The sequence below is a fragment of the Zonotrichia albicollis genome, chromosome 5 (assembly GCF_047830755.1).
Source record: "Zonotrichia albicollis isolate bZonAlb1 chromosome 5, bZonAlb1.hap1, whole genome shotgun sequence".
NCBI classification, from domain to species: Eukaryota; Metazoa; Chordata; class Aves; order Passeriformes; family Passerellidae; genus Zonotrichia; species Zonotrichia albicollis.
The window spans coordinates 64574447-64598968 of record NC_133823.1 but is presented as its reverse complement, the minus strand read 5'-3'; the positions used below and the strand labels follow the sequence as shown (position 1 = coordinate 64598968).

Here is a 24522-nt window from a genome sequence, read left to right as displayed (position 1 = left end):
AGGAGCAACAGCCAAGGACCAGAACCTCAAACGCTTCAGGCACTGCACCCACATGGCAGCTGCCAGTCTGATGGTGCCCTCCTCATAGTTTCTGGTAGGGTTTGGCAGTGCTTGGCTTATTCTACATATCCAGCCAAAGCAATTTTACTTGCAGCCCCAGCACATGGGCACAGAAAGTGCCAGTACCATCAGTTCATTTCAGTCCAGGGAGACAAGCCTTCTCACATGACAGTTTAAATCAAGAGCTTTGAGGATTTCATTTTCCTTATCAACTACAGAATGAAATTACCCACCCAGCACGTGGTCCAGAGAGTTTTTAATTTGTTGGGCAACAAATAGCCCTTCCGTCGGGTTTGGTCACCAAATAATGAGGCACCTATAGCAACCATAGCCATGTCAGCAGTTTCCTGATGCAAAGGAGGGAAACTCCAGCCTGCAGTCACCACACAGCCCCAGCTTCGCTGAGCACAGTCACGCATGCCCGAGCTGTGCATCCCCGACTGCTTGCCTGCCCAGCAGCACACCAGTGCTACAAAGCCCAGCTGGAGCTCACTCACAACAGCCCTTGTAAAGGCCCAGATGCTCCTACACCTCATTGCCCACCAGCTGCAAAACAAGGCAGAGAAAAGAAAAAAAGTCTTCCTCCTAAACTGAAGGTGTTGAGATATTCAGAGGTTAGGAATGGTTCCTCCTCCCCTTCCCCACAGTGAGGATCCCGGGCAGACACACAGCAGAACTCACCTGATATGTTTAAGTTGCCATAGCAAGATTCTGGTCCTTGGCAAGAAAACAGGAAACAACCAACACCAGGTTCCTCCACAAGCCAGAATTTATTTCACTATTTGCATCCTCACATACACAACCCCAAGAAACAAAGTGAGCTGCTTCCAAAAGCGATGTCTGACACACTCAAACTGTCCTCTTGGAGATGCAATACACTCCAAGGGACAAATTCTGCTACGCAGTAATGGAATTATCTGGTATTCAACCTGCAGGCATGGATAGTTCGTTATTCCAGCACAACTCAGAAGCGTTTCTATTTCCATGAGAAGCTGCGAAGTGCTAACTTTACAGAAGAAGGAGAACAGGCACAGCAGGAGCAAAGAGCGGAGCCGGCCCTGCCCGCGGCCCCGCTCCCGCCGCCGCTGCTCGCGCACCTGGGAGCTGCGCCTCCATCCCGGCCATGGTAAATACGCGCCAGCCCCTGACGTCACCGCACCAGCCCGCCGCTGATTGGCGGAGAGCCCCGGAGAACGCCCCGCCCTTCCCGTGGCTACCCCGCCCTCCCCCCGGATCTGCGCCGGCGCGCGCGCGCACGCAGGCACGCACGGGAGCCGCGGTCGCCCGCCCTCCCCCGCCCGCCCGCCCGGCTGTGACACCGCCGCCGCCGCCGCGCCCCGCTCGCCCTGTGCTGCCCGCGCTGCGGGACGCGCCGCCCGAGGGACACCCTCGCCGCGCCCGGCTCCGCGCTGCTCCCGGCGGCGTGGGCGAAAACGCGCCCCGGCCCCGCGCCCCGAGACTTTTGTCCCTTAGGTGAGCGGCGTGGGGGGCGGGGGGCAGGGTAGGCCCCGGCGCGGGCTGTGTTTGTGTGCGGGGCGGGGGCGGCCTTTCAGCGGCCCTGAGGGAGCGGCGCGTGAGGGGCTGAGGGCAGCGGCGGGAACGGCGCTGGGGCGGGCAGCGCCCCGGGGCCCGGCTTTGCCCTTCGCTGCCCGCCCCGGCCGCTGGCTCCCGGCTCGGCTCGGAGCGGGGGGGAGGCGGCTTTTGTTCGCCGTCACCTTGGCGGCTCTTCCGCCTCGCCCCGGGCGGCCGGGGAAAAGCGCCCCCAAGCCCCGCGTTGCGCGATGCTGGCTGTGATGTTGGGCCCTGCGGGCGCCGCTTCCTGTCTCATTTCATGGATCGATCCCTGTGCAGGGGCCTCCAGAGGTACGCGGGATTTGGCATAGGCAGGGTGCTGCTGCGCCGGCCTCGGTCGTGCTGCTGAAGCTCCCTTAGCTCCCCACCCTCGGTTCAGCGGGCCCCTCAGCTCTACAAGTTAGCACAGCCGTGGCAACCTGGCTGTGAGGGCTGCCCCAGCTCTGCAGACCTCACCTTTCTGCACTTCCCCTTTCCTCAGTCGTAACCCAGGCTGCTCTGTTTGCACATGGAGTGATATTGCAGAAGTTGTTGTGAGCTCCTTTTATTCTGCAGAGCTGGATACCTTGAGTAGTTTTTTTCTGAGCTGCTCTCGTTTGTCACCTGAGTTGAGCTCATTGGGTTCTCAGGCTTCTGCCACCCTTCACCTCGGAGGCCACCGCAGTTGCAGTGTGGGTGCCCAGCAGCATCTCCACAGCAAATCTTTTAAATCCCTTGGGGTAGCTGGGTGAGCCTGGATCTTGGTCTTAGTTCCAGCTACCACTGCATAAGAGGACTATCACAGGAGGGAAGGAGAGCATATGACATTATTGTTAATTTCAACCAGACAGTCTCAGTCAGTTGTATGGATGTTGTTATTGTGGCCTTCCGTGCTGGTTTGGCAGCTCCGAAGCCTTTCTGTGTGTTCTTCAGCTGAGTGCACGAATGATCTGCTTTCCTTCCTGCAGAAAGAAGTGTAAAGATGCCCAAGGTACTTGGGAAGAGTTGAGAAGTAGTGGAAGTTATATCGCTCTATACCCAAGTTCTGAATGTAACATGGCTCTGTTACTGTAGCACTGCAAGCGAGTGTAGGATTTGTCAGCTTGGATTGGGAGCTGAGAAGTGGTTGCTGACAAACTGGTGTTTCCTTACTTCTGGCCTTGACTTCTCGTGTGGGAGGCATTTCTGCATCCATTGTGGGTGTGGGTACAGGGCCATGCCTCCCCTAGAAAGCTTGTCATTCTGAAGGATTCCACCTTCTTGTGAACCCTGGTCGCCTGGATGTCAGAAACATCATCTTGGTTTGCCTTTGGAAGTGTTCTTAGAATCGTCTGCTTGGCAGATGTGGGGTTGCTGTGTGAGGTTATGATCTGCATTTGGTGATTTTTTCATAAATCTTTTCTCTGAAAACTGGCTTTAACTGAAGAGAAAACCAAATGTCCATCAACCATGTAACTGCTGATATCAATATGAGTGTTTCTGAATGTAAAGGAATATGGAACTGAGGATTCAAATTCAGCATCTATTCTCATGCTTAAGGTTATTTCACAGCACTGAAAATACAGTGAGGAACCACCGTGCCTTAAAGCACAGTGTTGCATTTGAGTCTTCTGCTGTGGTAGTTGTGGCGCTGGATGCCGCTGCTTTGGAGAGCATTTAACAAATAAAGAATGTGTTGCAACTCAAGTAGCATGAGAAGATGGGTATGTCAGACTAATAGATGTATCTGATGAGACACTAGGAGAAAGGCACTGAACCTGGTCTTGGGTGATGACACAGAGGTGGAAAGGCTCCCCCAGAGCAGATCACTTGTTATTGCTCTTTGGTTGGGGCTTGGCCCTTTTGGGCCAATTTTGCACAGCTAAATTGCCCAGAGGATGGTGCCCTGTGACAGCTGTGTGCCTAAGATACAGGGTGCTGTTAAACTCCTCCCAAAAGCCCAAGAACAAACCAAAACTAAAGCAGCCTCTGAGGAGAGCTTGCTTGGAGAGAGCTGCGTGCTGTGCCTTCAGCTCAGCCAGTTCAGGATGCAGCACAGAGGCAAAGGAGATCATAAAGCAAAGGGACCCTGGTAGGTGACACAGGGCTCCTGGTCCTTGCTGCAGATGGAGGATGCAGAGCATGGCACAGGGGTGGTACTGGCAGTACTGGGGTGTGCTCTGGGGCTTCTCATTGCCCTTGCAGGATATTTCTCTTGCAGTTTGTGCTGCTTTGCCTGTGCATGGGCACCTGCCAGGGCAGTGTGTGGGATGCCCTGCTTGGGCCTGCTGGGCCATGGGTTTGGAATTTCAGCTTTATTCCAGGCGTGGCACCGATGGCTTCTCAGAGGTGCGCTTATGGATTGCAGGAGCAAGCACGCCCTGCGTGGCATTAGATTTTGCTTGTCTGCTTGTAAGAAATGCAGATTGAAACTGATAATCTGGGTTCAGGACAAACGTGTCCAAGATTGTGAAAGCTGCTGTCCCCTTCCCTTCTGTTGTCCTTCAGCTCCAGAGGTGTGCCAGGTGGCACCGAGTCCCTTGTGGCTTTGCTTAGTGTGCCTGCTGTGTGGGAACATCTTCCTGATTTGCAAGAACATTTTTCTCAAATTTATTTTCGTTTTAAGTGGTGTATTCAAACCTGATTAACAACTTGGACAAGAGTTGCAAGCTTATAGATGTACAAACAAGCCATGCTGTTGCTGATTTCTATAAAATGATAGCTTGATGTCTGTGTGCCTGTAGTTATGAACAAATTGATCTATGGATGACTAGTTCAGAGGATGAAGTTTGCTTGCCAATAAAACAAAATTTTGTTTGCTTACATTTTTTTTTAAAAAACAACCGGTGAAGCCCAAAGCTCTCTGGCAAAGCTTAGAAGTTTCTCTTGATGGAGGTTATGTTCAAGTTGAGGTGATGCTTTCTTCAGCGACTGTCAAAATTCAGTTCAGCTTTGTTCTGGTTTGTTTTCTGTTTCTTTTGCCCAAGTGCAAACTAATGGATGATGATTTGGATTTGGTTTCTCCTTGCTTTTTTTCATTCAGTTAAACAAGAGACAAACACAGCTTAATAAAGTTTTGTGTATAAAGATGATTACAGGTTGAATGGTTTTGCATGCTCTTGCTGGAGTGTGGACTTGAGAAATGATTGTAGTTGATTCTCACGTGCTCCTACACAATTGTCCCCATGTGGGCTGTACCTCATCCCGTCAGCCCTCAGCAGTTTCACCTTGTTGCAAAGGCTGATTCCTTGCTTTATTTGTCATGGCCGTTGGAAGGTGTTGGGTGAATTTCAGTACTGTGCAGTTGCTCTTTGGAGGAAATTATCTTTTCTGCTTTTGTTTGTTTGCTTATTTTTGCCTGCACATAGCAAATAATTCCTTTCTGTGCCAGTTCTCTCATTGTTTTTGTTCTCCTGAAAGAAATCCTGCCTGTAGGCTGAAGTTATTGTTATGAACTTGAGTCACACCAGTTGAAGTTGCAAGGATGCTTCACTGGTGTGCGTGTGTGTGTGTGTTCTTTAGTTTTGGAATCACGTTCCTCACCTCTGAGCCTTGGGAAGGAAGAGATTCCATGTTGCATTGTGCCTTTCAGCTCGTGAGTGTACTGCAAAATATTTTGTGTGGCTCCTGATTCTCCTTGGTTGAGGAAAGCACTGGAAATCCAGTGTGCCTTCCTGGTAACAGAGGAACCAGAGATAGTGCCTAAGGTGGAAATGAAACCTTGTCCATGAGTTATTACGTCAGCTGGATGTAGGTAGGAGTGCCTGTGGTTGAGCAGCAGCTGCCTGGCTGTTCCTGGTACCCTGTCCAGGTGGCTTATGGTTTTTGGCCATTGTGCATGGGTGCAGGGATTATTTTAACAGGACAGTTGTACCATAAAGGAGCCAGCAGATGAGTGTATTTGATTTCTGGTGGGTGCCACCTCAGTGCTGGGATCTCAGACTGAGAGCAGTATTTTGTTTCTGGCTAGTGTGTACCTGAGTGCCTTGAGCCATAAGTTCTCATCTCTCAATGGCTGCTCAGGCTGATCTAAGAGTGTGGCTCATGACATTCAGCTGAGAAGAGCACTCAGAGTCTTCTTTCTTAGTTTGTTGTTTACTGACTCTTGAGTGTGTGCTGGTGGAAACTGGAAGTGGAGCTTTTATAGAGTGTTGCTATCAATGGGACTTCCCTTGATGCCTGGCAATCCATGGACATACTGTTCCTTGTAAATCTGGCCTGTTTGAATTGCTGATGCTCATGCCCTGACTTTGGGCTTACATTTCACTGGTGTGTTTACCTCCAAACCCCTTGGGCCTGCTAAGGCTCCGGTCCTTGACTTCAGGGAGGTGCTGTACTAACTGGGACACGTGGAGATTTTAATCTTTGGAAAGCCTGGTTTCATGGCACCCAGGTTGCTAGCAAGGAGTACCTCTGATTTTATTTCACTGCCTTTTAATGGCCTGGGAGACCCAAACAGTTCGTTAAGGCTCTGCTATCCCTATTGAGATCTTTCAGGAAATAATGAGAGGAAATAACACTGAGACCAGTGAAGGATTGTACTGAGACATCCTCTAAAATTATGTGATGGTGTCATGTGTGTCAAGCACCGTGGTGCTGTCACGTGAAATGTGGAAGAGGTGCTGGGCAAGGAAATAGGACAGCTTCCAATGAAGCCAAGATGCAGTAGGATACAGATCTCCTGTAGTGGAATGCCTTGTCACAGATTATGATGTTTTGTACCCAGAGACATTTGCAGTCTTCATTGAGGAATGCCAGAAATTTGTTAACAAGTATGCTTTGCCTCTTGCTATATTCATAAGAACGTGTGGTGGCCATCATCTGCTTTTTAACAGGTTCTTCAGAATATCCTGATGAGGCTCCATCTTTGTGTATTATCCCAGGTGCTCAGGGTGTAGATCCTGTTACCAGTCTTGTGTTCATCATCTGCCTGTGAGGCATGGAACAAAAAAAAGGATACTCTCACCTCTAGAATGTGTGAGATGTCCTTGTTTTTTAAGGCTGGTTTCTAAGTAGAATTCCTAGAATTCATATTTTGTTTTCTTTCTTCCTGCTTTGAAAAAAAAAACAAACTCCAGTGTTTTGGTTAGTTCATTTCAGGGTGGCTTTTTATCTTTTCAAAGCACCTGTTCTGTAGGGGATTTGTATCCATGTACAGGGCTCAAATCCCGTAGTATTTTGACATTTGGTTTTATGTCTCATTAGCATAATTACTTCCTCTGGGGCTTCCTGTGAGGCAAAACTAATGCTGTGTTCCAGAGTCTTGGTGACTTATATCTAAGGGTTTGGTTAAAACCCCTATATTATGATAGGATTTTGGATAACCCTGTCATCTGGAGGTTCAAGACTTGTTTTTCAGGCCTTGCCTTGTGCATTACCTGCATGTTTTTGGGACTGTTGTTTCAGGTGTGATTCCTGACTAACTGTATTTGGGGCCATTTCTTGGTATTGTTTTGTGGCTTGAATTAGTGGCTTGAGGTAATTTGGGTTGTCCATGAAGTGTAGACTATTGGAGCCAAGTATGTGGGCTTTTTTCTCCAGAGTTCAGTTATGATGCAGGATCTGACTTGTTCATGGCATTGTTCCTGCGTGTCTTCTGCCTTTATTAGAGGCCCTTCCTAAGCTGAGGTTCATCTCCCAGTTTCACTTCATGTGCTTTATGTGCTGTCTGTCTGTAATTGCAAAGTCTTTTGTTTGGCCCTTGGTTCAGATTGATGGGTCAAGGTTATTTTGGTTAAAAGGCAAAAATCTTACTCTAGGATTACCTCCCAAGTTGGAAACTTGGATTTTTGACTTGGTCTTCTGTGCCTGTTTCCTTGCATACACAGTAATTTTTGGAGAGAGAAAGTAGATTAAGTATCTGTGTGAGAACTGGAGGGAATTTCGTGATCACAGACAGTGGTAGTTTTAAGTGAGCTGGCAAAAGCAACATGTTGGGTACTGGCAAGCCAATAAAAAGTGTTTTAGAGTACTGAAGATTATTTTATGACATGGATGATCTGTAGGACAGTATGGATAAGTAGGAGCATAGCAGGTGGAAGCATGTGGCCCCCTGGAAGTCCTTTCCAACTTAGGAGATGCTGTGACAAAAGTGAAATGCAGCTGGGTTGGACAACCAGTACCTAAGGCTTTGGTCATCTCTGGGGCACTGAGATTTCCCTTCCCTGTCCTCATGGAGTGTGGGTCCAGCCCGCATGGTTACTTCATATTGGTACTCTGGCTTCATCTCACAGATGTGACAGTAACCTTCTGAAGCAGAGCTACCAGCTGCCCTAAGTAAGTGTGTTCCTGTTTGCTTTGCAGGGCTGTTGAACTGGGCTTTGAAAACATTCATCAGCCAAAGGGATAAGTAAATGGTGCAGGAGATTTTTAACAGGGTTTTTGTTTGTTCATTTCAGGGTGGTTTTTTATGTTTTTCAAAGCGCCTGTTCTGTAAGAGACTTTGTACCCATTGTTCCCTTTTCATCAAGGTAATACATGAATAGACTGAAATTTTATTGTTTTTCCAAAAGAGGTGGGAGAGGGTGTCCTGAATTGGTTATTTTCTAGTGAATTAGGCCCTGTATGCGTAACTGTTTCAATCCTAATATCACAATGTTTATCCTTTTATGGGGAAGTTGTGATTCATGGGGGTGCCTTCCAAGTAACATGAATGTTTTCACTTCCAGCGTTTGACACTGAGTACCAAAGAAATGGTGATGGAGAAGCCAAGTCCCCTGCTCGTAGGGCGGGAGTTTGTGAGACAGTACTACACCCTGCTAAACAAAGCTCCTGACTTCTTGCACAGGTAACACTTGCACTCACCAAGTGATAATGTTTGGGAACAAAAGTGTGTCCTGATTGATGTGAATCAGACATTTGTTTCTGAGGATGGGAGAAAAGGAGCCTGGCTAACTTCTGGGCTGTTGGAAAACTCTTTCATCTTACTGCTGACTCCCTAGGCTCTAGAACCAAGGCAGCCCATGTGGATGTGGGGCATGTTATCAGGTGATTTCTTTTGTGAAAAGTGTGCTGCTTCTGAGGCGATAAAATGGTAGTGTGGACAGATGGCAGAAATGCCTGCGGAGGCTGGATAGATACTCTTGAGCATGTGCCCTGGTGCTGCAGGTGTTACTCTCTGCTCAGGGACATTCTCTGTCCACTTGAGAGGTGGCACAAGTGGCACTCACAACAGCACCTGTGGAATTTCTCTTAACTACCTCTGCAGAGAAGAGTCCAAGAGGTTTTAATTTGGTTTGGTTTAATCTTACTCAGTTCTGGAGCTGCTTGTGTGAAATGTTTTCTAGCCCCTTGCAGTCCCTGCCACCGCTGCCCCTTTCTTCTGGTCAGGCTCAGATATGGATATTTGCCTTTGTGTTCTTTGGCTGTACCTTTCTTCTGAGTGATATTCTCCAGGGAGGGTGTCCTATGCTTCCTCTTTATCTTGCTGTTAGTCTCAACAGCAGCTTGCTCTCTGCCACAGAAAGATTTGAGTTTCCCTGGTGTCCTGGTGCTTGATGTGCTCTTTGCAGCAGTGAGGGAGTTAGGGCAACAAGTGTTATTGTTTCATCCTACTAAAAGCTTGAGAAGAGCACAGAGGATCCCGTTGCTGGTGATTATCTAAAGCTTGCCCAGGCCTCAGGAGCAGCAGAGATTAGTTGGCCGTCTGAAGGGATGTTACTCGATGTGGTTGAATGCCTGTTTTATTTCAGTTGAATTTGTAGGGCTTTTCTGGCCCCTTGACCAGAAGTCTTTAATTCCATTTAATTGTGGGCTCTGCCAACCAGAGACTTTGAGCAGTTCCTTAAAAACAAGTTGAAACTCTTGGTCCCCTGTGAAGGCCCTTGGTAAGAACTGCTGACTTTCAGAGACATTGCTTTGGAATTTAGAGGGAAATGTTTTAGAGGAAAGATGTTTTCCTATCTGCTTGTGCTCTGCTTCAGCTAAGTTTCTGTATTTCCTTGCTGTTAGGAAGTGCTGGACCGTGCTCAAAGTCATGGTTTTGTGGTTGGTACCAAAGAAAACAATCTAATATTTCCCAGAATCTTTCCTGGACATAGTCAAGGGAGTAAAAGTCTCGGGCTTTTATTTCCACAATAGTAGGACTAAAAAGAGTTTCTAAGTTCAGTAGAACAAACCATTGTTGCCACTCTTGTGTGACACTGAGTTCATCAAGGTACTTCATGACAACTTATTTCCTATAAGCCGTACAAGGGTGGATAATAAAGGTGCATATTAGCATCTGTACCTCATGGCTACCACCCCCAAGGCAAAGCATGCTCCTAAATAAAAACACAGGGTGATACAATGTTTCTTTCTATTAATATAAATCTACTGAAAATATAAAACATTTGTCACCTGCTTTATAAGCTGACAGTAACAATCCAAATCAAATCAGACTATTGTAGGCTCAAAATGTGGAAATGGAATGAAAGTGCCAAAGGATCTCTGAGCTATCTGAAAAATACTGGGAGTGAGTGTACAGAGTTAAATATCAAAACCACTCTCTCAGTGCTGGCCAAGGCTGTGCAGAGAGCAGCGTTCAGAGGAGTGGCAGGAGGGCAAGGCAGGGGCTTCTGAGGGTGAGGAACCTTCCAGCCAAAGTGGCCACCTTCCTTAAAGGAAGCAAGCCAAAGGTTGAGGTTGATGTAAGAGTTTGCAGCTACACCTCGGGCAAACTGCATGCTGAATATTAAGTTTGTTCTGGAGCCTCTTGAATCTGTGAAATTTGTGAAATACTGAGCTCTACAACTTTTGGCTAAAAATTCTTTTTGGATTTGGTTCTATCTTTTCACTTCTGTGATTTTTACATCTCTTTGCTTGCAGGTTTTATGGCAGGAATTCTTCTTATGTTCATGGAGGACTGGATGCCAGTGGGAAACCACAAGAAGCAGTGTACGGTCAAGCCGTGAGTATTAAAATTTGTCCTGTAATCCTTGTTAATGTTCAGAATAAACAAGGTTTTTTCTTCACCAGTGACTTTGACTTTCTTGCCTGGTGAGTAATGGATTGTGATACTGTTTCCTGTTCAGAGACAGATAGGAATTTGTTAGCTTGAGGGGTTTTGTTTGCTTATTTCTGCCTTCAGTGGCAGTTGTGTTTGATTCTTCAGCTTTGCATCTGGGCTGCAGAATATACCTTTAGGATGGGAAACAAAATTGAGAGGTCCTGATAGATTTGGGTTACAAATGTATCTTGTTTCAGTTAGCAGTAGTTCCTCAGGAAAGGACTGATCTTTGCGAGTTTCATTCATTCTTGAGTGAGCAGAGTTTTGTTGAAGTGGAACATAACTATGTGAAGAAATGAATGGTTTGACTACTCTGAGAAATAGTTGAATCCTAGTGAAAAAGTTCAGATTTGAAGTTGAGAGAGCTCAGGAAGACTGTTCTCAGTGAAAGAGAACACTCTTTCACTTGTTCTCACTTGTTGATTCCTGTATGTATGTTTTGAGCCTCAGAGGAGTGCTCTTTTGGGGTTAGTTGAGACTCAGCGAGGTAGAAGGTGTAAAGCTCTGTACAGAATTCAGTGCAGCTGAACTGTGTCTGTCTGTTTGTAGGAGATCCACAAGAAGGTGATGTCCCTGCAGTTCAGTGAGTGCCACACCAAGATCCGTCACGTGGATGCCCACGCCACTCTGAGCGATGGCGTGGTCGTGCAGGTCATGGGAGAGCTGTCCAACAACGGGCAGCCCATGAGGAAGTTCATGCAGACTTTTGTGCTTGCTCCAGAAGTAAGGATGTGTGAGATTGTGCCACACTTCAGATAATGGTGGAAAAATCTGACCTCACCTGTAGCTACCATTTGTCATACTGGGACAGAAAATAGGATAGGCTTTAAAAAATAAATAGGATCTGGATCTGAAAAAAAATAGGATCTGGCTTTCAAACTTGGTCTGCAGAGTACCATTAAATGCATCACAGAGTGTGAGTGCAGAGAAACTAGTGTATTGGACCCATCCTGAGCTGTTTTATTTCCTTGGACTTGAAATGTTACAGCAGTAATACAAAGAAAATTGAAGCTTGCATTTGGGAGCTGCCATTGGCACAAATAATTTCTTTGAAAAACAAGATTCAGCTCTGTAGATCAAATCTCTGCTGTAGTGGTGTAGTTTCCTGTCTAATGGCAAAGGGGAGTATGGGATGCACAAGTTACTGCTCACATTTAGCTCTTGGTGAGAGCAAAGCTGTGCACAGGTAGAAGGTGTCTTGTGTTCTTTCTGCTGCATCACAAACTAATGTGTGGTTGGAGATTAATGTTTTAGGTTCATGTTGAATTTCTTCATTGTTTCCCTGCACAGTGCTGTAAGCATATGGCCACCCTGTGGAAGTTCAGGGTTTTCATTGCAAAGTTGTTGTAGTAGAGACAATTGAAATTCCTCAATGAAACTGAGGGGCTGTACACTTAGTTAAAATCTATGATTGCTGTGACTTAGCAGAATTAGCAGATTTTATTCTGCTTCAGACTTCCTTTTTCAGTTGGGCAGGAGCTATTGTTCAGTTGTTTGCCTAGAGAAAAAGAAAATAGCTCAGAAAGTAACTTAGTGACATAGTCCTATTGCATAGTGTCAGAAACTTAGGTCTGTGGTCCGTCCTTGGGTTGTCTGCTGATACGCCATGTATGCTAACCACTGCATGTTCCTCTTTTACAGGGATCTGTTCCAAACAAGTTCTATGTCCATAATGATATCTTCAGATACGAAGATGAAGTATTTGGGGATTCAGAAGGAGAACTTGATGAAGGTGAGAAGGACTCGTGTGTAGGGTTTGTGTCATTCTTGTTCCTCTCTCTGTGTGCAGAGCTGCCAGAAGTGTTTGTGGAGATGTTGGAATGCAAACTGTGTTGCTTGCTGTGGGGCACAGAGGTGGTGTTACTGAAGTTCTGTGGTCCAAAATGTTCTGGAAAATGAAGTCCTGTAGTAGTGCTGTGTTCCCTGAAGGGCTGAACTGGCTCACAGAGGGTGAGGCTTGACAGAGAATGGAAGCAGTGAGCAGCAGGACTTCTGCTGCCATAGCTGCAGCAGGCACACTTGTGTTCTGTGGTCAGTCAAATTTGTGTGCAATTTGAAGAAAAGTCTTTACTGGTTTTCAGGTATGACACGTAGTTTATTTTCATGTCATCCTCACACTCAGTAATTCATTGCTACTTTAGGGCTGAAATGGACCTGAGTTGGGCTTTTTCCCCTCTGTTCAATGAGACACAGCAAATTACAGTGTAGCCAGAACATGTGTACAGGTATTCACTGGGTGGTTTCTCGAGTTTGTTCATCTCTTTTCTGTGGAACAAAGCATTTTAGGCAATCATCCTTGTATTTGAGCTTCATCTTCTTAGTCTGAGGCACTGAGATTTATGAGGTAATAGTGCAATTTTTCTCTTTCACTGCCACCATACGAAAAAGCACCTGCTGCTTTAAAAGAGCCCCAAACCTCCTCCCTGGACTTCCTAGCAGTAATATGCCTCTGGCTTCCTCTTTTTGTGTGAATCATAAACAGCCCAGCCTCTTGACTGAGAGGCAGCCTCTTCCATTCTTTTTTTGCAGCTCATTTTACCACGTTTTGTTGGTAAAGCTTTATTTTGGTTGCTGCTAACTTAATATGCTTTTATTTTACTGCGGCTTGTGTACGCATGTGGAGATCCATAAGAGATGACAAGTTGGTTTTTTTGTGTCAGAATCTGAGGAAGAGGTGGAAGAAGAACAGGAGGAAAGACAACCATCACCTGAACCTGTGCAAGAGAATGCAAGCAGTACTTATTATGAAAACCATCCTGTAACGTAAGAAGTCCTTTTTATTATATGAAGTTGCTTTCTTAATAAAAACCACAGACAGAATTGCTTTGGCTTTAGGTTCTGTATGTGATTTAACTGGTTGTTTAGGAAAATTCACTTAGCTTGATAGGGATCTGTGTTAACATTACATTATTTTGAGACATTCCTTCTTTATTGAAGAGAAGAAATGGGGTATTCTTTAATGTTTGTTAGTTATTTTCACTTCTGGTCTCAAAAGTGAGCTGAAAAGGGAGCCACCCCCATGTATGTACAAACTTAATGGAATCTTTGTAATCCAGACTTGGAACAGAAGGTTTGGTATGATGTGACTTAGGTCACAGGTACGTTAACAAAAGGATGGCTGATGAAACACAGACTAGTTTGAGTTGGAAGGGACCTTTTAAGGGTCATCTAGTCCAACTCCTTGCACTGAGCAGGGATATCTTGGTATGTTACTCAGATTTGGGGATCACTTGGATCTGAGAGAAGGATGTACTTTTTGAAAGCCTGCTGTTCATCTTTCTTGGAAAAATAGGTCTTTGTCCCGAGTGTCTGCAAATCTAAGCCAGATCAAAGAAAAAAATATATTTATGGTTTTGTAAGAAAAATACAACCAAATAACCCCTCACAAATACAAAGAAACAGACAACACCAAACCCTGTGCTTTTTATGAAACATAGGAGTGGTGTAAGGACAGCCAGATCTGACTTTCTGGTTCACCTATTAAAAAAACATGTATGACATCACTAGACAATACCTGCTGTGTGCATCAGTGGTAATACTAAACACAAGTCATTTAATGCTTCTCATGAGAAATATGATGGAAAAGTGGTGGGATTCTGGCAGGGGTTTGCTCAGGATAATGCAGTAAGTTTTGGGTGCCTGAGAGCACAAAGTCAGGTCTTGTTTTGGGGTTACTGTGTCATTTAGAAAGGGGCTGTAAAGGCATTGGTCATCATAGAGTCACTTGGGCAGTGGTGGCCTGCAGCTGGAGCTGCAGAGACAGAGGTGACTGGAGATAAGGTAGCATTCTGGGTGGCTGGAGAGAGGAGATGTTCAGATCCCCTACCTTTCAACCACGCAGAGCACAGAAGTTGCCTATGATTTTCTGTAGATGGGACTCACAGCTGCTTTGGTAAGGAAGCTGTGTAGCATTTTGGTAAAGGAACAGTAGGTTTCATTCCAGAATTGGCTTTGGTTATGTGTGTAGCTTAATCGTCCGTTGGTCCTCACTGTGTTCGTGTTCTTTTAGAAGCAGTGGTGCTTGAGTTGAGCACCTCTTCTCCAGGGTTAAAAGGCTGTGTGATTCTCTGCAGAGAACTGTAGAAATGTCTTTGCTTCAGCGCAAGTAAAATTTGGTTTTGTACCCGGCAGGGGAGTACAGCTTCACTTCCCACTGTACTGTATACGTACAGACCCCGTTGTAGCAAATGGAGACACAGCGATCTTTTTCATAGCAGGGCTGTTGCCATAGCACAGCTTACAAAGTGTGACAAAATGCAAAGCAATTGATAAGCTCATCAAATGCATTTGGCTATTGTAGCAATGGGATAGAGGAGGCACTGGAAGAATCTTCTCATGAACCTGAGCCAGAATTGGAATCTGAAACAAAAGCTGAGGAGCTGAAAGCTGAAGTGGAAGAAAAGACCCTTGAGGAACTAGAAGAGAAATCTCCATCTCCACCTCCTGTAGAACCTGTTTCGCTACCGCAAGAACCACCAAAGGTTAGTTACAGGTCACATCTGTGCTACTAAGTGCAGATGAAAACTGGATTGGCCTTTAAACTTCGCCTTTTTGGGTGCCTAAACTGGTACCTCTCTTTAGTGTCATGCTGTATGAACAGCTAGGCTTGACTTTTGAACTTCTAAAAATGTGAAGTTTCACTAAAATAGAGATGTTATTTTAAAGTGCTGCTCATCACCTATGGTAGATGTTAAGCTCTTCTTGTAAATTGTGTGTGTGGGTATATGCATGTGTAGACATTTTTAATTGTGCAGTTAACATGTTAAGAAAACACCTGTGGCTACCACTGCCAAAAATCTCATACAATGGGAACCGCTGCTCTTTCCTTGAAAATACATGGAACACACTGATGCTTGTGGGATTGCTGCAGCCTAGGTTCAAAACCAATGTGGGGGCACTGAGTGTCTCCTGGAGGCAGGATGCCTAATCTTAGAAACCAGAGTGCACATGGTGCATCCTTTGGTCTCTGGTGTGGTTAACCCTGCGGGCTTGCAGAGTGCTGGGAGCAGCCAGGGAGAGCTGGAGACAGGTCATTTTCTAGCTCCAGCATGTCTCCCATATTTTTTTCCAGTCCTTTTTCTCTTCTCCATTTTTGATTGTAACTTCAGGCATCTGCTCCCTTTCTTCATGCAAAAGACACTGAACACTGCAGGGTTTTCAGCCCTAGGTTTGGTTACATGATGGAAAGCAGTTGTCTGGGAATGCTGAGGGCACTGGGCTCACTCAAGTAGCGATAGTGGGCACGGTACACACTTATTCCCTGCCATTGGAATCCACAGACAGCTGAGACTGCAGACCCTTCTGTACCTCCATTGTATGCTTGCACAACCATTATTTAATAGTCAGATATGAACCGAAAGTGTGTTTTTAGCAGCCAAGTTTCCCTGTAGGAATGTCAGTGGTTTGCCGTGATTAGTAGCCTAGGTTTGTTGCATTTCCTGCAGGCTTTCTCTTGGGCTTCAGTGACCAGTAAAAACCTGCCTCCTAGTGGTACTGTTTCTTCCTCTGGAATTCCACCCCATGTTAAAGCACCAGTCTCACAGGTAACCCATCTGTGAACACCTTGGATTGTCTCATTACTTCTGCAAACTGCTTCAGTTTTTTAAATTAACAGATCAACTTGTTTGACTTAAATTGCACAAATTAATTGTGTGTTAAATGTTAATGCACTCACCTCCTTGTCACAAATAAAGCCACGAATGTGTAACTGGTGGAACTTTGGGTGATGGTAATGTTAAAATCTGGCCGTGTGGAAACAGGAAATCACTCCTGGGGTTTTTTACCTAACTTAATGGCTTGGTTTAAAGGGGAAACACCAATTCCCAACAAAATGTTACTTTTCTGAAGTGTGTTTGAAAAGGGCATTGGTGGAAGTGGCCCAGCAGTAAAAAGAGAGTGCATCATTTCTGAGGTGCAAGATTGCCTTGTAAGGCTAACATCCACAGGACTATGCTGATTTCATTATCCATGGATAATCAGCTTATCACAGAACCCTGTACCAACTTATGACTGTGTGAGGAATGGAAGGATTCTCATTTCCTTTCCTGGACAATGCTATCTTCCCATTCCTAGGTTGACTGGGTGAGGAGGGAAAAGAGGAGAGCGAGTTTGACCCGGTGGCAACTCATGTCCTGCTCATGCCAAGGTGGTGTGAGACCTTCTGAGACTCTCAATTCAGCTTCCTCCATCTGTATGAAAGTGCTCAAACCAGAAAATATGTCCTTGACCCCATGCATTGACAGGGTGTGCTGGAGTGCTGTATCTTGAGTCGCTCCTGTCCAGCCTTTATGTGAGGCTGCAATTTTCAGTAGAATAGCTGTGTTGCTGCAGCTGTTCCTCCTGCACTGGTTTCTTCTCAATTTTGTGGTAACAGAGAGATCTCTGTCTAGGACTAGCCTTCATGCTTTAAATGTATGTTAAAAAGGAAGCAGGGAAGAAAAAGAGAAAAACGTAAGAAAATTAACCAAAAAAAACCCAACACCCTATGTGGTGTTGCTTCTGGTCTGCTGGGACTATCAAGGACATCAAATAATGGCTATGGAATGATTTGGGAAGTCTGCTGTCTTCATCAGCTTTGAATACCTAGGTGGTATTTAACCTGTAAAAACTGGTTTTTCTAGTGCAGGATAGATTTTCCTTACAAAAAGCCAAAATTAGTTTTAATTTATTTGCCACAGAAAAGGTGGATGGTTGTAATGTGGCTGCAAAAATAATTTCAAGTGATCTGTCCAAGAGAGTAGGAGATAGTTTATAGATGTCCCCTTAAACGCCTCTGTTGCTTGTTGTGCTTTGTGCCTTTTGATTTCTTTATCTTTGACTTTGTGTTTTAAGTAATGGTGTGTGGAAGTTTCTGAAAAATACTGACATGGCAGGAATTTCAGCTCTTCTGTAGCTGGAATTAGTCAGTTCTGAGCTCTTTTTCTTGAAAATATTTTAGACACAGTGTGTAGAAGTTGGATAGAAGAGGCACCTGAACAAGGTGCTGCAAATCAGTAGCAGCTTTTTCCTATTTTCAGGGATCCATTAGTGCCAGACACTGTGCATGTAAACAAGGACAGAAGATGCCCTGGTGGGTGGGTGAGTGGCTCCTTTGAGATGCTGTTGTAGCTGGTGTCAGTGATGTTACAGAGAAATAACTGCTCTGCTCACTCTTTTCTCTGCATCACTCCAGTTTCCTCCCCTCCCCACTATTAAGTTAAAAATACAGCCCCTGTAGTTAACTCCTCAAAGGACTGCACATGGGCTGTTCTGGATACAAACTGGTTCAGGGCTGGTTCCTTACAGCTGTGGAGTGAAATAGGTCAGCATTTCTTGCTCTTTTTCTAATTGTAGATTATTAGAAATCAGCCTGCCTACATTGATAAAGTAGGACTTTTCCTTGTAGCATTTTCAGTTACTTTTACTTCCCATTTTTATTACTGCATTGTTTGTCATAGAGCTGCAGAGAGGCAGGGGTAGGCAGGGCCTGATTCTTGTCTTTTGGGGAGAGTCCCTTCCCCTCCCCATGTGAGCTCCTGAAGAGAAGAGACAGAGCCACCTTTCTTTAATGGCTGTCAGAGCTCTGCTAAGCTGAGGTTTGTGGCATTCTTGGCTCCTGTGGTAATTGGGGTTTCTTGAACTCCTTACTCAGTGTCCTTCCGTCCACTCTGTGCTTGCTGAGGCATGCTGGTAGATGTAAGTTGCAATGAGCTGCTGCTTGGGCTGCAAATGGCAGCCGTGATCTTGTGCTGCTGCCAGTTGTGGCAGTGTTTTGGGGAGCAGAGTTCTGTACAAGGGCTTTCCTCTTGAGGCACTGAGGCAGCCTTTTTCTGTGGGAAAGGATGGGACTCCTTAGAAAACAACCAGAGAGATCAGTGACACACAAAGCAGGCAGGTTCAAGGTTGTTGGGATACTTGGGATTTAACAGCAGGACATCAGTGATTTAGCAAGAGTTTAAGCCTGATAGCCATGAGTATCCAAGAAATGGGGCTCTGAAGGTATCAAGTTTTGCTCTTGAGGTGTAATTTATGATGTTCTCAAGATATGTAAGTGAAAGATGGCAGAGGAGCTCCAGTGACTCTCAAAATAGAAGGGAGCAAGATTTAACAGGAAGACTGATTTTCCAAGCTTGTTCTTAAAAAGTGATCCTAGAAGTGTTGTAAGGACAGACTAATGCCTACCTGCATGGAGCACAAGTGACAGGAGGGTTAAGACATTTGTTGGGTGTGTAACACTTGCATGTTGCATGTGAAATCCGGGTTTTTTTCCCCTGGGAAGTGCTCTGTCTGGAGGTGCCAGCTGTCCTGAGTCCTTAAAGGAAAATAAGGGAGATGTTTAATATAAACTACTTCTCCCCAGCAGTCTGGGCCTATAGCTGTTCACCTTGTGTTTAATCTTACTTGCAGGCTACTTGTGTATTTTTGTGCTCCTGAGGATAATTTTGTTTTTCGAGATAAGAACCCAGCAAACCAGCAGCTGCTTAACTGTTGTACAGAAATGGAATTTAAAAAATGTTGGGAATTGCTTCAGTGACCAGTAGTCTGCATAGAAACATTTTTATTGTTCTGTCTATTTCTCATAAAGTAAATTTTTAGCTTGCAAAAAATGGGAATGGGTGTTCTAGTACCTGAATATGAAGGGTGTACTTTGAGCATCATGGTCCTGACATCAGGAAAGGTGAATCTTATCCTAAGAGATAGTCTGTAGAAAAGTCTGTAGAAACTAATTTCAGGAAATACTTCCAGGGGCTTTTGTTCTCCTCTTTCTTTTTGATAGTTTTCATACAACTGTTCTGCACTGGAGGGAAATAGTTCCTTGGGGACTTGGACAGAACTTTGATATGTCTGTCTCTTTGTGTTCATCTTGGACTACTTCCTAATCCATGAAGTTTGAGCTTGGCTTGAGGAAGCTTAATGCCCTCTACAATTTAAGTCAGGCTGAGGGATTTGTGAATAATGGAACATTGGGGTCTCAATGCCCTGTCAAACATGGAAAATTCCCCTTAGCCATGTTTTGGGGAGATGCTCTGATTGAGAGATGTTTGCTTTGCACATTTTAACAGTGATAAATGAACACTGCAGTCCTGGATTGGTACAGAGGAATTTAGACAGGTGAAAAAACCACTCCCAAACACATTGACACTGATGTCTATCTTTCAGAGTTTGTTTTGTGCATGCCACTTACCCATGTCTTGTGTTGTGGGGGTTTTTGTGAGTTTGGGGTTTTTGTTGGTTTATTTTTTTACCAGCTCAGTGTTAAATAATGCACATTCTCCTCTTTTAGCCAAGAGTGGAAACTAAACCTGAAGCTCAGTCTCAGCCTCCTCGCGTTCGTGAGCAGCGTCCCAGGGAAAGACCGGGTTTTCCACCACGAGGACCTCGGCCAGGTAACGTGGATGAGCTTGTGTGACTGCTTGGGAAGAGTGAAGGAGAGGTGTGTGCTGAGGCCTTGTGTGTACCTGTGTCTGCCTGGTTGATCATGAACTGCCTGTGCCTGCTGCCTTCAGCCAGAAATGAGAGAGCATGTTTTGGAGTCCAGGCTGGCTGGAGGGAATATGCTTGTTGCTGCCCCTACATGTGTTCATTCAGGTTTACACACATCTTTTAACCTCAGTGGTTCTGCCTTCTTCTTTTGTGTTGACGGTAGGAAGGGGAGACATGGAGCAGAACGAGTCGGATAATCGTCGGATAATTCGCTATCCAGACAGCCACCAGCTCTTTGTTGGGAACTTGCCACACGATATTGATGAGAGTGAACTGAAAGAGTTCTTCATGAGTAAGTAGTGATTCCAGCTGCAGGGACTAAGATGGAAAGCTGGGTTAAAAAGTCAGCTAACACTGATTTGGACTACATGGGTAAGCTGTGACATAGAGCCACACTACAGATGTCTGGAACGAACAGAGGGTAGAGCTGGCACTGTGGGTTTTCATAAAGTTTCTCTTCCCTTGTGTTTCTCCAGGCTTTGGAAATGTGGTAGAACTTCGCATAAATACTAAGGGAGTGGGAGGAAAACTGCCTAATTTTGGTTTCGTGGTGTTTGACGATTCTGAGCCGGTCCAGCGAATTTTAGTTGCAAAAGTAAGTATTGGCGTTGGGTACTGAGTATCCCCTTCCAGGGATGGACCGAAAGGCCTAAACCTAAACAAGTATTCTGGGCCATCCTGGTTTGCATTACCATTGGCTCTGGCATTCAAAAACAGCTCAAAGAAAAACAGTTTTGGCATAGCCATTCTGTCAGGAGTGCTGTGTAGCTTTAAAAGCTTTGCCAGTGTTCCTCAAACCGCACCATGTGGAATTTGGTGTTTTTACCTCTACACAAGTGCTCCATACAGAGCTCAGAACTTACTTTTAGAGAACCTTTAGCTGAAATTGGAACAGGTAACCTTTCAAAGAGCATCACATGGATCTCTGAATTCTGCACCCTGGGGCTGAGAGGAGGGAGCAGGGTTACTTGCAGTTTTGCTTTGAGGAGCTGGAGGGGAGAAAGCAGCGGTTTTCATTTCCATGGTGTGGGAGTGAGACCTAGTAGAGCAATTCTTCAGGAACTTGGACCCTGAAGCGGAAAGACTAAAGCTGGCAGTGAAGAGGCTAAAGACAACGCTGCTTCTGCTTGAGACAAGCACTTTAATTCTTTGGCTGCCCGAGTGAATGTAAGAATGGCATTCCACAGGGCTAAGGCTGCATGCTGCAGGGAGCCCCTAATGGGTCATGTTTGAGTTGGGCATGCACGTGCAGGAGGGCTGGTGCCAACAGCCAGTGCAGAGCGTTCGTGTGCCTTGCATGGAAGGGGCTTGGTGCCATGGTGACTAACGTGTGCCTGCCCGCTTTTCCCCACAAGCCCATAATGTTCCGCGGGGAGGTGCGCCTGAACGTGGAAGAGAAAAAAACCAGAGCCGCTCGCGAGCGGGAGACGCGCGGCGGCGGCGACGAGCGCAGGGATCTCCGCCGCAATGAGAGAGGCCCGGGGGGGCCCCGCGGGATAGTGGGCGGCGGCATGATGCGGGATCGGGACGGAAGAGGACCTCCTCCACGGGGTGGCATGGCACAGAAACTTGGCTCTGGACGAGGAACCGGGCAGATGGAAGGCCGTTTCACTGGACAGCGTCGCTGAAGTCTCCACTGTGGGCAGACAGTCTTGGCAGTGGTACATTACCCATCGTGTTTGCATTCTTGTTGATTTTTTTTTTTAGCTTTGGAATGTGACACAGCCCTTCTGATCATTTCTTTGATGTGAAAACATCCTTTGGTTTCCAGTTTAAATTGAGGTGGACATTTTTTCCCCAGTTTCACAACAGGAGTCACACTCTTAATTTATAAATGTATACGTGGAGAATTGAAGACTAAAAAATAAAGAAAAAAGAAAAAGAAACAAAAGAAAAGAAAAGACCGGTTAACTATCTGCAACAGAATTTGAACTAAAGGACATGCCCAGTAGAATTCAGGTCCTTTCAGTCAAAAACCCTCTGCTGCACATTTTGTGTAAGTGTTACCGTTTCTGCCTACTACTGTTGGAAACACAAATAGTGCAATTTGTGCAATTGGAGAAGCTTGCCTTTTTTTTTTCCTTCTTAGAACACTCGGCTCCAAACAAACTCGTGTTTACGCACTCATCAAAATGCACTAATGGGTCCTCTGAACTCATTTATACTGACAGCTGCAGGAGGCATCGGAGGGAAAACCTTCATCCTCTTACTCAGAATAGCTTGGGGAACGATGCGGGCATCTGCTCTGCTTGCTGTGACCAACCTCTGTACACACACAAACCTTAATAAGACTACACCTTTGTTCCAGAAGGAGTCCAGTTAGCTGTAACCAGAACCCAGAGTTTCCAAGTCGTAGCCCTGAGTATGCAACAAGTTTGATAGCTCACATCAGATTTTTCTATCTGCCCCTCTTCAGTGCAGGGATGGCTGCTCAACACACTCCTCCTTCCCCTTCCCCCTTCGAGAAGCGTTGTACAGTGAAACTTGTCTTGACTGTATTTGAGTTCTCTGGTAATGTAATAAGCATGATGGTGCCTTCTATGAATACATCATTCCAGTCTTGCTGGTGATTTTGTACAGTATAGTGTATGAAGTACTGTGCTGCAAAGCCAAGCGGCTGCAAAGCATTTAAATAATTGGAAAATTGTATTTAAAAAATTGCAGTATCTTTCAATGAGTAAACGTTGCTAAAATGATCATCCACCTTGCTCTTCAATTAACAAGTTTGCCTGGTTTTTTTGCAGTGGGGGGGAAGGGAGGATGAAGGCATCCATGTAGTCTTCAGGTTGTCTCTTTTCTTTAATCAGTGTCAGAGTTAAAGCAAGTGGAGTTCTAATCTCTCATGGACCTGAATTCAGAAGTCAGTTGAGAATGGTGGACACTTCTGGCCAGCTCATAATGGGTAGACCTAAGCATCCTTTGTGAGGGTGAGCTTATCAAACGGGGATACTGCAATTTTCAGAGAACTAAACAGCAGCTCTTACGTTCTTGCATTTTCCAGTTGCACTTTTTTAAAAACTTGTACTCATTTTGCACGTAACTCAGCTGATGTTGACACTGACGTGGCTCTGGCCCTATGGATAGAAAGGAGGCTCTTGTGCAGTGTGACCGGTGGGTTCTCTGTGGCGAGGTGTGGGTGGCTGATGTCCCACGTTCCCACGAGGCGCCGCTGCCGCAGGCAGTGCGGGCAGGCCCAGTGCGGGCCCTGTGCTGAGCCACGGCTCCGGGCTCAGAGCAATCGCGTGTCTGTGCGTGGGCCGGGCAAAGGTGGCACCGCCAACAGCTGCTGCTGCACGTGGAAGGCTTCAAGCTAAAGAAGAGAGGCAATTTCAGCAAAAGCAGGGAGGACATCCTGGCAGTCTGGCTCTGGATTATGCAATCATTTGCTGGTTTGGAGTAATGTGGAGGATTTTGCTCATCTTTTCTGATATGCTAGGCAAGGGGAAGTGGCATCTGTGTCTGTTCTCTCCCAGACTTGAGGTCTTCTGTGTTCCATGGTAAGTCTTGCACTATTTTCATACACTTTCTTTTCTGGGACACATTTCTAGCAATTGGCATTTTCATATTTCAGTTTTTTTGTTGAAGGTCTTGCCATTTCAGCTGTTACCTGGAAATCTGTAGTACTTGAACTGCTTGCCACACAACTCCACTCCTTAGGTTTGAAGCCCTCGGACAAATTGCTGTCATCAGTTAGCAGTTTGCCACCAGTGTGGTTTGTGTAGCCTGGAGGTTCTTTTTTCCTTCTGTAATGCTGTGGTGTTATGCTGCCACCTAATTCATTTGTATGGCAAATGGCACTGGAAATAATTGACAACAGAAACAGAGTAGTAAAAAGAGCTCCTGAGCCATTCTGCTTTTTGGCTTGCTTCTTGTTTGAGTGACACGAACCCTTGGAATATCATCCAGAGAAGTTTACATGGTGATAGCTCACCTGCTGTACTGTGGACTCTTACGTGTTCTTGACCCTCTCAATAGTAAATGTACCTCTTAGAGCAAAGGAAGGGATTCACTGACCATAAATGTTAGTTGCTGATTTGTGAATGGTGGGAGTATTTTGTCATTACGGTTCTACTTCAACAAACTTGGCTGACCATCTTGACTTTAGTAGGTATTTGAGACAGTGGATTACCATCTTTATTGCTGTAACTTGTCGAGCATTATATGCTAGTAGATTCTAGTTTCATTGTTGCAGGTGGAAAGTATTTTTTCTTTTAAGTTTCCATTCTGAATGTGTTTTGACTAAACATGCCAATAAACTACTGATGTCTGCAGCATTTATCCATGTCCCTAATTCTCTTGCATGCAGGTGGCTGTAGAGCCCTGGCACCCCTCACTCACAGAAAAGATTGTAAGAGCATCGTTGCTGACCTGGCAGGGGACAGTGGCAAGCTGCAGCAGCACAGCACCGTGTGCTTTCAAGTGTTTGACTTTGGTGGTTTCTTTCACCTTGGGGGGTGTGTGTGTGTGGCCCAGGGAGGCTGTGA

General features: G+C 45.6%; 1 protein-coding gene across 2 annotated transcripts; it reads left to right on the top strand.

Annotated features, from left to right (window-relative positions):
• The first annotated feature begins 1338 nt into the window (after positions 1-1338).
• Positions 1339-24316, top strand: G3BP2 (G3BP stress granule assembly factor 2). 2 transcript variants are annotated; one of them, XM_074541945.1, is made up of 12 exons: positions 1339-1533; positions 8259-8377; positions 10396-10477; positions 11126-11299; positions 12218-12308; positions 13237-13339; positions 14877-15057; positions 16021-16119; positions 19839-19941; positions 20202-20330; positions 20515-20633; positions 21394-24316. In XM_074541945.1, exons 2-12 carry the CDS (start codon positions 8283-8285, stop codon positions 21664-21666), a joined length of 1449 nt encoding a protein of 482 aa, XP_074398046.1. In that variant the 5' UTR covers positions 1339-1533; positions 8259-8282; the 3' UTR covers positions 21667-24316. The 2 variants fall into 2 exon arrangements, with proteins under 2 accessions (XP_074398046.1, XP_074398047.1); XM_074541946.1 differs by lacking the exon at positions 16021-16119.
• The last annotated feature ends 206 nt before the right edge of the window (positions 24317-24522 follow it).